The sequence below is a fragment of the Hippopotamus amphibius genome, chromosome 4 (genome assembly GCF_030028045.1).
Source record: "Hippopotamus amphibius kiboko isolate mHipAmp2 chromosome 4, mHipAmp2.hap2, whole genome shotgun sequence".
NCBI lineage: Eukaryota > Metazoa > Chordata > Mammalia > Artiodactyla > Hippopotamidae > Hippopotamus > Hippopotamus amphibius.
In genome coordinates, this window is record NC_080189.1 from 176960690 (window position 1) to 176976097 (window position 15408).

General features: G+C 54.7%; 1 protein-coding gene across 3 annotated transcripts in view; it reads right to left on the minus strand.

The window, feature by feature from the left end:
* The window catches only part of PRIMA1 (proline rich membrane anchor 1), a 63586-nt gene that overhangs the window by 10874 nt on the left and 37304 nt on the right, over positions 1-15408 (minus strand). For all 3 annotated transcript variants that reach the window (XM_057730199.1, XM_057730198.1, XM_057730200.1), the window contains exon 4: positions 5161-5290. In XM_057730199.1, coding sequence (XP_057586182.1) covers positions 5161-5290 — 130 coding nt within the window. The remainder of the gene's footprint in view (positions 1-5160; positions 5291-15408) is intronic.

The following is a 15408-nucleotide window of genomic DNA, read 5'->3' on the forward strand; positions in this document are numbered from 1 at the left end:
GGAGTATGTTTGATCTGCTTCCCCCAGTAGGAGGGGGCGGGCAGGGACCCAGTCTTGTTTATCGCTACATCTAGCACACAGTAGGTGCTGAATAAGTATGTGCGGGGACTTCTCTGGTGGCACAGTGGTTCAGACTCTGTGCTCCCAGTGCAGGGGGTCTGGGTTCAACCTCTGGTCAGGGAACTAAATTCCACATGCATGCCACAACTAAGAGTGTGCATGCCACAACTAAGGAGCCCACGTGCTGCAATTAAGGAGCCAACTAGCCACAACTAAGACCTGGTACAACCAAATAAATACAATACATACATACATACATACATAATGTATGGACCAGCACTGGCTCACTGAGCAGCCTGTGCCAGTCAGTGGGTTCCAAGGCCCATCAAGGAGACTTGGGTGTTCAAAAGCGCCTGTTCTACTGGAAGCAACTCAACCAGGAAAAGCTGACGCTCCCGGGAGCCCAGCAATAATGCGTGAGCCCCGGCACTAGCCGGCACGCTTGCGTGCGCGCAGACACCACCCCGTACTCCCGGGAGCAGCACGCTTGCTTATTTTCTGCAATTAGCGGCCTGCAGGATCGGCCAAACTGTTCTGCAGCCTTTTATTGTTCTTTCTACCAATCCCTTGTAAATTAGAAGGAAAAGGCTGTCAAGTGGCTTAATGGCAAATCGATGGCAGGGGGTGAAGGACCCAATGCCATGTGCCGCCAAAGGAAGCAGGGCGCTCTTCCTGCACGTGGGGAGTGGGGGTGGCTCAAGGGAAGGGGCTGGGCGGGGTGGGGCCATCTCTCTGCAACACAGGCCTCTTTTCTGCAGGAAGGGTGTGGCCGGCAGAGACGCTGTAAACTCACCTAGGACAGCAACCTCACTCTTGAAGGTCCACAGGCCTGTGCGGTGCCCCGGCCCTCCTACCTGGGGGGTGGGCACCCTGCACCTTGGAGCTTGATCTGCATGCCTCTCGCTGACTCCAGCTTCTTTGAGCTCCTTGTCCCGCCCTGGACCAAGAGGTTCTGGTACGTCCCTACTCACAGAGCCTTGGTCTCCTCTCCAGACACTCCTCTGCCATTGTAATACCTGGTCCTTCAGGGGGCAGTCTCGTTATCACCCACTGCTCCCCTCAGGGGTGTTTGTAGCGAAGGCAGGGACTGTGCCTGAAGCACCCACCACCAAAGTACCTCTTGCCATCTCAGGACAGGGGAACAAAGGCTCAGGAAGCTGGACAGAGACTTGGGGACCCTCACTTTGCAGGTGAGCTGGGCTGGGGCTGGCAACAGAACACGGGGGGTCTTGACTCCCAGTCCTGGGTTCTTTGAACAGCTCCAGGCTGTCCTGCTGTCTGATGACAGGGAACTGCCAGGCCTGGGGTGGGGAGGAGGGCTGGATGGAGCACGAGGTCCAGAACGCCCGAGGGCTTGGGGGCCTGACCTTCCTGTGCCTGTGGATAAAGAAGCTATTCATGGCAAGCTCAGAGCAATGAGCCACTGAAAGGCAGACTGCGGGGGCTCCCCATGGCTGGGAACCCTCCAGAATTTGGGTTACAGACGGGGGACTTGGGGGACACCGCATGTGTCTGTCCCACTGACTAACACGTGGGCTGCCCATCCCTTTCCAAAAAACGTCTCAGGGCCCCAGGTCTGGGTGAGGTTTATGGTTGGTGGCCCAATCTGGGTGCCCCCTGAGCACCTTACCTCCCAGCACAGGACTGGGACCTTGGGAAAGTTTGTTGAGTCACAGGATGAGGTTTGATTCACTGAGTCTGTGTGTAGAAAATGCTACTTAGACCCCACCGCCCATCAAGGTCAATGCCCAGTGAGGGCACCGCGGAGGCACTCCTTCTGCATCTCCTCCCCGGTCTCCTCCCATCCCCACAGGCCAAGCCAAGCTGGCATCTCCAGAATCACCTCCTTCCCGTCCCAGCTGATTCTAGAACCATCCTCCCAGCAATCTGGCTCCAAAAGGCTGCGTTGTGGCCATGCACGGAAATCCTCCCCTAGGAATCCAAACTGTGAGGGTTTCTTTGTTTTGTTTGTTTTTTAAGAAAGCAGGTTTTTACCACTGAATTTCCTTTTTAATGGTCTTACAGCGACAAGCAATGCTTTTGTTTCCTGAGAGAAAAGGCATGTTTCAGATGAATTATTAACCAAAAAAGAATTGACTTTGGGCAAGAAATCCTCCATTTGCTCTGGAGAGAAATGCATGCAGACAGCCACTTGGCCAGGCTATCTCTTACAGAGGTCAGCTGGGGCAGCCGCGAGGGGGCATTTGCTCTCCTACACTGGCTGTAACTTCTGCTGCCTCTTTCTCCCCCAACCCACAAGGGGTTGATCCACCTTTCCCGGTTCAAGCCTCCTTCCAGGAGGGTTCCGGGAGAACTGGCCTCTATTTCTGCCTCCAGTGACGGTGAGCGGCAGCCCCTCCCGTCACTGACCATCTTGGGGTGCCAGGGACCCCCTCTCTGGATTGTGACGGCAGAGGGCTGGGTCTTGACACAGAGGAGGATGCAGATTTTGGCGCTGGGGCAGAAAAGGGACTGTGATCCACTTACTACGTGGGCCCGGGAGGCTGACACCTATGCGGGTACCTCCTGGGTCCCCTGTTTTTTGGGTTTGGCCAATGGGAGTCACCTTCAGGAGCCCTGGGAGCCTGGAGAAAGTTTGGGGCGTTTTCTCCCCCTTCTCGCTGTTTTGGGGCTGCATCTCCAGCTGTTGCAACCACAGGTCCTGCTGATGAGCCCTTCTTTCGAGTCTCTGGGCTCTCTCGGTTCCCCTAGTACCATTTCCATTGCCCTAGGGGTGTTAACAGCTCCCACCGCTTTCAATCTTGAAATACTTCAGGAATTCGATGCTCAGTGGACCTGACCACGCCCCTGGAGGGAACCCCGCCCACGCCCCTGGAGGGAGCCCCGCCCACGCCCCTGGAGGGAGCCCCGCCCACACCCCTGGAAGGAGTCCAGCCAAGCCATGGAAGGGATCCACTAAGCCATCTGGGGTGAGTTCTCTGTCTTTCCAGGCGGCTGACAGACACGGGAAACACGAGCCCACAGCCGGGGGAAGGAGAAAAGGGAGGCCCCCCCGCCCCCGGCTGCCTCCGAGGGGAGGTGAGGGTGGTGTCTCCATACGCCTTCCTGGGAGCCCCCCAGCTATGATGAAAACAAAGCAGGCCACAGCTGGCCGAAACGGCACAGTACAGAGATATGAACGTGAGCTGCTTCTCCTGATGGGCTCGCCCTGGCCTCTTGCCCTTGGAGCAGGAAGCCCCTTTCTTCAGGAGAGGTTTGGGGCAGAGAGAGAGGCAAAAGCGACTCTGTATCTTTTGGAAGAGCCTGAGCTCATTAAAAAGATGATGCAGCCTGTCTCTGGGGGATAGAGGGTCCTTGAGGGCACTAGTGCCCCGCTCTCTGGCAGCGCCCCAGATGGATTTTGCACACTCTTCCCCCAGAACCTTCAGTAGCTCCCTGTGCCTACTGAATCACGAGCCATCCTCCTGCCTGGTGGGACAAACACCTCCCCCGTCGAGCTCAGGGCTCCCTCCAGCCTCATCTCCCCTGTCACAGGGCCTTCCTGGTGCTTTTGCTCACACAGGTGCCTTTGCCTGGAATGCCTCCCATGCTCTGCTTCTTAAAATCCTCCTCCTACTGCAGCAGGCTCTCAGCTCAAAAGCTGTTTCATCCCCATCAGAGTTCACATGACTCCTGCCTCTCCTGCCGGGTCGCCAGGACACTCCCAGGCTGCTTCGTCTTGTGTGCCTGACCATAATGCATGTTTTAAGCCTTTTAACTTGATATTTTACTCTTTCTGCTTTTGAATTATTAAAGTGAAATCACATAGAACAACCGATTCAAAGGGTAAAGTCAAAGAACTTTGGTCTTATGATTGCTCAATATAGATCTTCTAACTTTGGGCCTTAGGGAATTTAAAAAAAACTTCCTTAAAAACATATTAACAATTCCCATGACCCGCTGGTGTTTTGCAACATTATTGTTTGTCTTTTGATTTTATCTTCCCCCAACATCCTCCAAGGCCAAGGAGGCCATTTTTTGGAGGAGGCTAAGAACTGGAAATCAAAGGACAGAGCCAGAGCTACTGTGTTGTAACTGCAGGGGGTGTCACACCGTGGCCCACTCTGCCATACTTAGGGCCCTGGACACATCTCAGACCTCCTCAGGCCCCAACAATAATCACACTGAGCTGCAGACCCCAACTCAACAAAGGGATGGTACCCAGTAACCTTTTTTTGAAAGGCAAAGTGAGATGGTAGTTAACAGAAATGACAGCGAATGTTATTGAAAGATAATTTGCTGTTTGGATCATTCATGAGCCTGCTGGAATACTCCTATTCATCCTTCAAAACCCAGCTTAGGTGGCACATTCGTGGAAAACCTTCTCTGAGGCATCTCTACCTCTCCTTCTCCCAAGAGAACCTCACTCCCTCCTCTGCCATCCTTCTTCCTCTGTCTTCGACTGTGAAACAGTGAAAGCTGGTGCTGTCCTTGGGGAGCATGTACGGTATGTCAGGCACTGCAGAGTATACATATTATGTACACCATTCACAGAAGGCATCTCACCACCCCCTAGGGTGAGACTGTTATTCTTTACCCCCATTTTATCGATAGGGAAACAGGGCCAGAGAGGTGATTTCCTTCTGGTCACACAGTTTGAACTGGAGTCTGAATTTAGATCAGACTCCAAAACCCAGTTCCCGCTCCAAACCAGCATGGCACCCCCTCCAGCCGCTCATCACCCCGCACCCCCGCAAGGATTATTTCCATACTCCCAGGCCTGGAGAGAGCTCGTGATAGCCGGGCCTGCGACTTACGGATAGGGGAGCTTTATACTGTGTCGAGCCTGACATATAATTGGCGCTCATCGGATGCTCACTGAACCCCCCTAAAGTGACAGAGGCATAATATGTGAGATCAACTTGAAATACTTCAGCAAAGAAAAGGATACAAGGAAAAGGAAAGAGAGTAAATAGTAGCCACATTTTGATAACTGTTGAATCAGGGTGAAAGTAGATGGGTGTTCATTGTACTTTCTTTATGCTTTTCAAACGCTTAACAATTTTTATTATTTAAAAAAAAAAACATAACGGGGGTAGACAGAGGAGCTCTGAGCCCAGCAGGGGTCCCCTCTGGGCTCAGAGCTGGGGGAGCGCTCACCTCTTTATGGCTTTGTAGCAGATGATGACAAGCACAGTGAGAAACACCAGGGAGGCACAGCATACTGCGATGATGATCGCCAGCCCTGACCACCAGCTTTCTTCAGCGGGACACGAGGTAGCGTTGGGAGCTGAAAGAGACAGGAGCCGCCTGAGTGTCCCCTGGATGAGTGGGTCCTGGCCACTGTGGGTGACACCTAGGCTGACGTCACCACCATCCATCACCCACATGAAGGCTCTCCAACCTGTCTTGCCGTCCCCACCCCCACCCAGCGGCAGGTGACATCATGGTTGGCCTCCAGCCAGGCGACGTGCTCGGAGCTGGGGTCAAGCACCCCACCCCGGGGCCATCCATCCTCCCTTGGCCTGAGCTAACTGACAGCAGGGTCGGGTTTAATTTCCCATGAAAAATAACAGAGCCTCTCATCCTCTCAGTTGGGGCATTAAATCTGCTTCCTCTGAAGGTGGGAGCGGGAGCAGGGCTCACAGAGCACACTGGGGCAGGGAGAGGATGGGGGGAGGCCTGTCAACATCAGCTTCTTAAGCTAATTTTTTGCAAGAGACACGCTTTCTCCCCTCTTGGGTTTGGTCCATGTGGTGGGTATCAGCAGCGGTCTCAGCCTGCCCGGGGTGGCCACAGTATGGAAAGCATGGGGCGTGGGTGCTGCAGGACCCCCTTGTCATTGTTCAGTGCATGGAGTCCTTGGGGTGAACCTGTCCTCCCCCTTAGCATGGGCTGGGTGGGTGGACCCCCCCCCCACAGGTGTAGACAGGGCTCGAAACAAAGCCAGTTTGCTCTGCTCTGAGAAGAGCGGAGACATCACACAGCCTTATCCCAGAGGCTCTGGAAGACCTACACCCAACCTGGCATTTCAAAAGGAACGAAAGTGGGGGGAAAAGGGAGAGGGAGAGGGAGGGAGAGAGAGACAGGGGAGTGGTGAGGGAGGGACAGACGGACAGACAGACAGACATACAGACATGACTAGTTTGGGGCAGCTCTTCAAGACGTGAATGTATGCAAAAGAATCAAAGCTATGCCCCAGACTTAATAATAGGCACCTTGAAGGGTGCAGCAGTACGTGGGGAATGTGACAGATTTCCCAAAGCATACCATGGGTGGCTTCATTATTATAGTACTATTATTTATGATGTTATTGTTATAATTATTAAGGTGTAATTTACATATAGTGAAATGCACCCATCTTAAGTGTACCATCTGATCAGCTTTGACAAATGCGTATACCAGTGCAAGTCACACCTCTATCATGACATAGAATATTTCCATCACCCCAGAAAGCTTCCCTGTGGCTCCTTCTAGTCAACCCCTACCCTGGAGGCAACCACCATTTTGCTTTCTAAACTCACAGATTAGATTTGCTTGTTCTTGAAATTCACATAAATGGAATCATGCAGTGTGTGTTTTTTTTTTCTGCTTGCTTTATATAGCAGTGTTTTTGTGATTCACCCACATCGTTGCATATTTCAGTAGTTCCTTCCTTTTATAGCTCAGTAGTATTCCATTATATGTATATACCTCCATTTGTTTATCCTGTTCACCTGCTAATAGAGACCTAGCCTGTTTCCAGGTTTTGACTTTTGTGAACATAGCTGCTATAAACATTTGTGAACACGGTATATGCATACTTTCTTGATACAGACATGTGTTCGTGTTTCTCTTGGATAAATAGCTAGGAGTGGGATCGCTGGGTCCTATAGTTTGTGTATGATTAACTTTGTCAGGAATTGCCATGCTGTTTTCCCCAAGCGCTTGTACTCTTGTACACTCCTGTTCAGAACAAGGAAAGATGGAGAAAAGGGAGTGGTTACAGGTTACTGAATTGTTAGCAAATTGTGGCAGTGTTGCAGCTGGATTAGGAGATCCAGGAAGCCTTTATGTGCTTCCTCGGGAAGAGGTGCTAAAGCCGCATTAACACATGCGAGGTCCTCAGCGGTGGAGACCAAGCAAATTCAGAAATGCATCCTGGACTTCCCTGTTGGATAAGAATTCACCTGCCAATACAGGGGACACAGGTTAGATCCCGGGTCCCAGAAGATCCCACATGCCACAGAGCAACAAAGCTACCATGCGCCACAACTACTGAGCCTGCGCGCTAGAGCCTGTGAGCCATAACTACTGAGCCCACACGCCACAACTACTGAAGCCCGTGCATCTAGAGCCCGAGCTGTGCAACAAGAGAAGCCACCACAATGAGAAGCCTGAGCACCGCAAATGAAGAGTAGCCTCCGCTCACTGCAACTAGAGAAAGCCCGCTGCACACAGCAACGAAGATCCAATGCAGCCAAAAATAAATAAAGTAATTAATTTAAAAACAAAGAAAGAAATGCATCCTAAGAAATGACTGGGGCAAGGATGTCACCGAGCCAGGTGACTGCTCTCAGCCCAGGTGAAAACCCCAACACTGAAAAGAGAGAGAATACAGAATTCCAAAGAGGAATAAACTCTAGAATAAGGGAGAGGCGATCCAAAAGGATTCTTGTTTTCCCCATGATGAGCTTCTTCAGTGCTTTATCTGTGAAAAATCAAACACAAAGTCCTCCCCCCCCAATTGTTCATCTTGGGGTGTCCCTGGCTTGGCTGAGTCGTCCCAGGTGAGTGGGCACAGATCTTCCCCGCAGCAGTGGTCACTGCTGGAGAATCAGAAGAGCAACAAGATATGGGGTCCCGACCCCAAAGGGTTTGCATTTTCACTGTAAAGGGAAGCAGTTTTGTTTTTTGTCAGTTCTACCGAGGCTGTGACACATCTGGGCGAGTCCCCAGGGCCGAGCCTGCAGCCCATGGGGACCCTCACACAAGTGGCCCACAATTTACCCAACACTCCCATGGCCGGGGCACTCATCTCCCAATGCGTGGTCTCAGCCACGGGCAGCACCCCTCCAGGGGGCACTTGGAAATCTGGGGGGGGGGGGCTGTCTTTGGTCGCCCAGCAGCTATGGATGTTGACAACAGTGACCCGGATATTCCCACACAAGGTAGACCTGTCCCTCCAAAATGCCACCAGGGTCCCTGGTGAGAAATTCCATCAACTTGAAACAGAAGAAGGGGTTGATTCTAAACTTCATTTGGAATGAGATGCCAAATTTCAGAGGGCCTCTCTTAGTGGTCTTTTCTTTACATTCGCTGTTAATGAGGTGGGAATTTCCTTCCTGCTGACTCTTTTCGAACACATTTGATACTGAAAACAGGGAGATTTGTTCTAGAGGGTCCTTCTTCAGAGGGTCCCCTTCTAATACTCAGCAGTGTACTGCTCACCATTTGCATGTGAGGAAACTACCCCAAGCAAAAATACTACCAGATATGAAAAGAGGGAGGTGTTTTGTGAAATAGTCCAAGGCGTCAATCTTGGATTTTGCCAAGAAAACAGCTATTGTGCTCAAAGAATGCACCCTTCTTTATCCTTGCCTGACTCATTCTTTTTACATTAGAAAAGCTCAGGGGATGTTGGAGTTGGAGGAAGCCTAGGAGGTGTCATTTCAGAAAAGAGAATAAATACTGAGGCTTAGGGTCAAGCAGCTTGTTGAGGAGCCAGGATTAGGACCCCTGATCTTTAGGCTGCAGGCCAGGCCTGCCCCTTCCTGAACTTCCCTCCCACAGGGCGTGGCCAGTACTGCTTTCCAGATGTGATAAGACCCTTTACCCTGTGGGCAGACTGATGGTTCATATTCGAGGAGATAGAATCATGAAGATTCTCACTCATTCATTCATTCATTCAAGCACCCTCTGTGCCTGGCACTGTGCTAGGAGCTGGGAGTACAAAGATGAATTAGGTGTAAACTGTGCCCCTCCCGGGTCTCATGCCAGCTGCCCAAGACCTGATCACCTTGTTCAAGGAGTCAGCAGGCTCCAACAGGAGAAGAGACACAGGAGATGCTGATGTGCAAGGTGAAGGTCATTTGTGGCTGAGGAGAGGAAGCCACTTGGCACCAGGCTTCAAGGGGGAGGGTGATTGCCTTGTGAGAGGCAGGTGGTCAGACGGAGGAGGCTGAGGCCACCAGAATGTGATGTCCCAGACACGGGGCTGCCAGAGTGCGCCTCTGTCACTCCCCCTCGCTCCCAGCCAAGATTCTGCAAACACGACAGAAAGGCATGAGCTGTCATGATATCTCAGGGGTCACGACGCCCTCTCTCCTGGGACTCAATGAGGCTTTGTCTGCTGTATCCATTAAACACTCCTGATGCCTGTAAAGATAATGAGACTGGCAACCAGAGAGCGATTTAGAACGACACGGGCTGTTTTGCTTTATCAAAGGAGCTGCTGTCTTTTCAGTCAAGAAGTGCATCATTAAAAGCTCATACTCGGGACTTCTGCTTCTGGCCAAGACAGAGCAACAAGGGCCAAATCTGGCACCACTACCCACTGCCCTGCCCAGAAACATCTAGAAAATACACCAAATATACAAAACAATAGTTTTCAGACCAGTGGACATCAAGGCAACAAAAGAAACAAAGGAGGTGGGTGTTCCCTGGTTGCCTAGTGGTTAGGGTTTTGGGCTTTCACTGCCGTGGCTTGGGTTCAATCCCTGATCAGGGAACTAAGATCCCACAAGCTGCATGGTGTGGCCAAAAAACAAAACAAAACAAAACAAAACAAAACAACACAGGAGGTGAGCTCTACGGCTGCCTAGCTTACTGCATGGAGAGAGTTTCCACATATCAGTCCTGGAAGGGAAAGGCCCCCACCCACCCCAGGTCCAGCCTACTCAGAACATCAGGGAAATGGGGCTGAGAGTAAGCAAGACAGATGAGGCCTCTCCCCAAGGGAACTTCCTGAAAAGGAGAGAGAGCCAACAGCACACAAGTAATTTCACCCACAAATAAATAATTATAGATTGTGGCAAGTGCTAGAAAAGAAATGGAGAAGAGGCCACGAAGCCCCCACAGGTGTCTGGAAAAGAAGCAGTGTGTGTGTGTGGGGGGGTCTCTTCAGATGTCCCCTTCTGAACGGGCATCACGGGGGCTCAGCAGACCGAGGAGATTTCTTTTGGGGCGTGTGGACCTGCCTGAGGTCCGGTGTCACGGAGGAACCGCGAGGTCAGCTGCTCCTGGGGACAAGCACCTCCCCTACGTTCCTCACCAGGGTATTTGTGACTATCCAGAGGGACAATGCAGACAGCGTTCTCGAGGGCACCAGGAGTAGCACTGTCATTTGCGGAGCACCAACTCTGAGGCCGCTACTAGTCCCCCTTCTACAGTGGGGACACGGAGGCCACATAGCCAGGGACCTGCCAGGACTGGAACCAGGTGTGACAGCCCTCATGGCCAACTCAGCGCATGTTTACCTTTGACCCTGGACCTGCCGCTCTCATGTCTTCTTCAGAGCCGGCTGTGCCCTGGAGGTGTTTGATTGACAGGAGGGACCCGAATGGAGCAGGAATGAATCAAAGGAACAGCAAGTCGGGTGGTAGCAACCTTAGTTTTGCAAGATATTTTTCAAGGATTCTTAGAAGGGCGTGAGAGCCGTGTTGTTTTAACCTGACGCTTCCATGGTGAAATGGAGGCTGTGATTTATCCCTGGCTCGGTCTCTGGACCAGCATGTGGCCACCCGCGGAGGCCAACCTCTCACTCACGTGGCTCCACATCTCTTGAGCGCAGTCTGAGTGCCAGGCCCTGCCGGTGACACCGCGGGGCATCCTTAGACGTCTCTAACTTTCACAGTCTGGTGACTCATGCCAGGCTGCCCGAGTGACTTCCCAACTGATGCCCAGGAGCTGGCCTTGGTCACAGCCAGGTGAGGAGGTGTGTCCACACAGACAGCTGCCGCTCTGCTTCCTGCCCCTCGCGGCTCAGCTCCCAGCCCACCGGGCGGATCACAGCCACTGAGCACGGGCTTGTTGAGGGTCCCCTGAACTGCAGAGACCGGTCTCCTTTACCCATGTCCCAAACCACAGTGGACACACTAGGCCTTTGCTGTGGATGCTGAGGTCAGAAGCTGGCCCAGGCCTCACGACATGGCTAGGGACACGCCATCCTTGGGTCTCAGGCGCTGCACTGGGCTTTGGGAGCAAATGCGAAGGGGGCCACACAGCCCTGATCCAAGGGACAGTCTTGGGGCACCTTTGGCCCTCAGGGCGGGTGGGCTCCGTGTCGCTTCCACGCCCTCCCGCCCACGTGGAGGGTCTTGCAGACTCTGTCCAGCATGTCTAGGAATCGTGCACACACGGCAAGTTGATGGAGTGTTGGAAGAGCATTTAAGAGGATGTTTACTCTCGCCCTTACTTCGCCTGCTCACCTAAAACCCCCACTGGTTTTACCTGGCTCAGGAGGACAGCAGGGGGTCCAGGAACGTCGATAAAACATTTGTGCAGTGGCAGAACCTGGCCCCCAGACCCTTCAGACAGAGGAGGACACGGAGGCCGGGAGGAGGGGAGGGGTAGGCCTGGGCCTCGGGTCCCCCAGCCCTGCTTTATGTGCCGCCCCCGAGGACCATGCAGGACCTGGGTTCTCAGAAGCTCCTTCCCAGGCTGACGGCCCGTTCCCTTCGCTGCCTCCGGGTCCCCAGCCCCACCTCTGTCGGGCTGCTTGACACAGACCCAGAGTCCACCCGGGGGGAGGCTGGGCGGTGGCCCTCCCCCTCACGCCCCGCCCCCACACAGAGCCCATTGTCTCCGGGACACAAGGGACCAACGCAGGCCGCTGCTCTCCATTCATGGGCACAGGGCCTCCACGGGGAGGCCTGTGCCAGGGGCGTCCACCCGCCCGCCTGGGCCAGCTCGGGCTGGGGCCCTTCTCATTTCCTAAGCTAAGGCACCAGAGTGTGTGGCTGGACTTTAAGCCACAGGCACAAGCTGGTACAAACCCCTGAAATCAGCCCCCATTTCTAGAGAGAAAGAAGTCTCCTTTGGGTTGTTCCAGTGAGCGTCTGCACCTCAGCTTGGGGGGGCCCCTCCGCCCCTCCTCTGCCAATGGGGCTCTGGCTTCGGGTGCAGCACAGAGACCCCCTGGTCCTAAGTCTTCCCCATTCCTACCCAAGACCCGAGGTTCCCACAGCAGGAAGCCCCCGGCAGCCTGGTAACAGCTAGCAGAAGATGTGAATTCCCTGCTCCTGGGGGTGCCGCGGCAACCTACCTTTTCCAGAACCCAGGGGCCCTCCCTCTGCACCCTGCAGGTTGGACACCACAGCCTGAAGGCGGGTCCCCGGCCTCCAGCCCGGGGTGGGCAGGGGGCAGTGCTCCGGAGAAGCAGTGCTGCACTGGGCCTGCGCGGAGGCTGTTCTGTCTCACGCACCACCCCTCCTGCAAGCCTGTCGCTGGTCTCCACTGCCTCCCAAACCCGGCCCAGGAGTCCCCTTCCTGCTGCTGCCAGCTGGGCCGTGGGGGCTGCTGGGGCTGAGCGTTCCTGGCTTTCCCCTGCTGTAGGTGGAGACTGTTGGTCTATGGACGCACAGGCGGCCTTGGCCAGCCTCTGGTGAGGGACTCTGTCAGAAGACAGACCTCAGTTGGCCACCAGGGCTCCAGAGGGGCTGGGACCACAAGGGCCAAGCAGTCTGGCCGCCTCGCTGGGCTTCACAGGGAGGGCTGCCCAGGGCCCCTGGCCCTCCCCTCACTGCTGTACCAGTGGCCCCCCAAACATCCTCTCTGCCCTGGGCTTCTTCTTGTCCACTGCCACCTGTGTGCAGCATCTCTCCAATCCCCACCTTCTGTGCTGGAAGCATCCATCAGTGAGCTGCCCCCTCCCTGCCCTGCCCTCCTCACCAGGAGCAGCGCCCTCCCCCCAGGCTCAGGCCCCAGCCTGGGGTCAGCACGCCCTCTGCTCCACAGCTAGGCCCTCCGCGGCAGGCCGTTGTGCCCGAGTGCCCCGACCTCCTCTGCACCTGCCTCTCCCCGACTCCTGGGGACGCTCGCCTGGTTGTTACGCTCACCTCCCTCCCCTCTGGGGTACCTCCCCCAGTTGAGCACAGTGGCCATCAGCACCGGCTCTTGAATGCAGTTGGAAGGATCTGGGGTTAAATTCCAGATTCCGACCCTGGGAAAATCATTTAATCGTTTAGATTTAATCTCACTTTCTTCCACTATAAACTGGAGAGAGCAACAGCACCCCCTCCACAGGGCTGGTGCAAGGATTCCATGGAACATGAGATCAGAGAGTTCACAGCAGACACCCCTCGACTGCCTACCACATCCTTCCCCTTCTCCCTCCAGAACCCCAGGTCTCCTCCTGTGCCCCTGACCCCCCTACAGGGCCCAGGCTTTGGGCAGGTGGGACCAGCCCAGGAAGTGGGGTGTCAGTGGTCTCAGCCAGGCCTGGTTGTTCCAGCCCTTCTGCCCCTAACGGGGTCGGAGGTGGGCATGCCATGCAGTTCTGGCCAATGACACAAGGGGAAGAGTCTGCTGGGCGCTTCCAGAGCCGTCTCCTTGCTGTTGAAGGAGAGGCATGGAAACAGGCAGTCCTCGTTTCCTCATGGACCCTGCCGTGTCCTTCTTTCCCCCCAAACAGAGCAGGTTTGGGGGGGCTGAGGGTGCCAGAGTGCAGGGTGGGTGGGTTGCAATGTGAAGCGGGTGGCCTCCAGGGGTGACTTTTGAGCCAAGACTGGGATTTGGTAAGCGAATTCATCATGCAGGTACCTGAGGGAAGAGTCAAAGCAAAGGCCCTGAGGTCACTGCGGGCCTGGCATGTTGGTATGATGTGCGCAAGGGAAGGACAGAAGGAGACGAGATGGCTCAGGGTCTGGAGGCCAGAGAAGGGTTTGGGCTTTTACGCTGAAAAATGAGGTGCCAATGGGGGGTCTGGAGAGAGGGGTGGTGAAGTCTGACTTACACATTGGCTCAATCATCTTGTGTTTAGAGTAGACTAGAGACTGTGTGTGTGTGTGTGTGTGTGTGTGTGTGTGTGTGTGGCAGGGTGGGCCAGTGTGGGAAGCTGGGAGGATACTGCCAATAGCCCAGGAGAGAGCTGACAGTGGCTCAGATGGGTGTCAGCAGTGGAGATGGTGAGAAAAGGTAGATTCTGGGTATGTTTGGGAGGTAGAGTTCCTGAAAGCTGGGATGTGGGTGTGAGAGACAGAGACAAGTTAAGGATGACTCGAAGGATGTGGGGCTGAGCAAGCAGAAGGACGGAGATGCCATCACGGGGAAGGCTGGGGCAGGACAAGCTTGCTGGGTGTGGAGGTCGGGAGTGAAGCCTGAAATCCCCACCACACACCCAAGGGAGATGGCCACCGAGCAGCGGGATCTAGAGTCTGAGTTCAGAAGCAAGGGCTCTGCTGGAGGCTTCAGCTTGGGAGTTGTCCGCTCCCAGTCCTGAGACGGGATGAGACCATCAAGTGAGGGAGCGTGGACAGAGCGGAGGGGAGGGTCCAGGCCTGAGCCCTGGGGGGCTCCACGTGAAGAGGCCAAGGAACAGAGCAGGAGGCAGCAAAGGAGGCTCGGGGGAGAGGCCAGCGGGGAAAGGCACCAAGGCGATGTGGAGTCCTGCGGCCGAGTCAGGGAAGGACGTCAGGGAGGAGGGGGAGGTCAGCTGTGTCCACTGCGGCTGATGGACACACGCCGCAAGGCTGAGAGCCAGCCACTGGGTGGAGCAGCATGGCGGTCGCTGTGGGCCATCCCAGTGGTGGTTTTGCGGGAGCGCTGGAGGAAGCTTGACTGGGGCCATTTAGGAGAGAATGTGGGAAGAGGAACTGGAAACAGCCAGTTTGCACAGCTTGGTGGTGGAGTTTTGTTGCAAAAGGGAACAGCAACATGGAGCCATAGCTGGGGGGAGAAGTGGTAGCATTCTAAGGTGGGAGATGCAGCATGTGTGTGTGTGTTGTGTGTGTGTGTGTTGTAGGGGAGGGCTGGTGGGCGTGACCCAGGAGAGGGGGCAGCCGTGCACAGGTGGGGAGAGCAGTGCTGTGAAGGAAAGGTGGGGGGATGACAGGTGGGAGTCAGTGGAAGCTGCCTTTGGATGGTGTCAATTGTCTCAGTGAAGAGGGACGCCAGGCCAGCGGTTGAGAGTAGGATGGGGGAGGGGATGGGCCTTCGAGGGAAGCAGAGAAGGTGTGAGCTGGTTTTCTAGGAAGGCAGGTGAGTGACTGGTCTGGGGAAAGAAGGAACTTGAAGGGCCAGTGATGTGAAAACAAGTCCAGTTCAAGGTTGGCCATTTTGCCCAGGTGCCTTTAGCCACGGCGGGTGGCGGGTGGGGGAAGCAGCCGGGTTTGCTCAGTGTGTATGATGAAGTGAGTGCAGGGCGAGGAGGTTGAGGGCTTACCCAGGGAGTGAAGACAGGGCTGGACCAGAGGCAGAAACTGAGACACA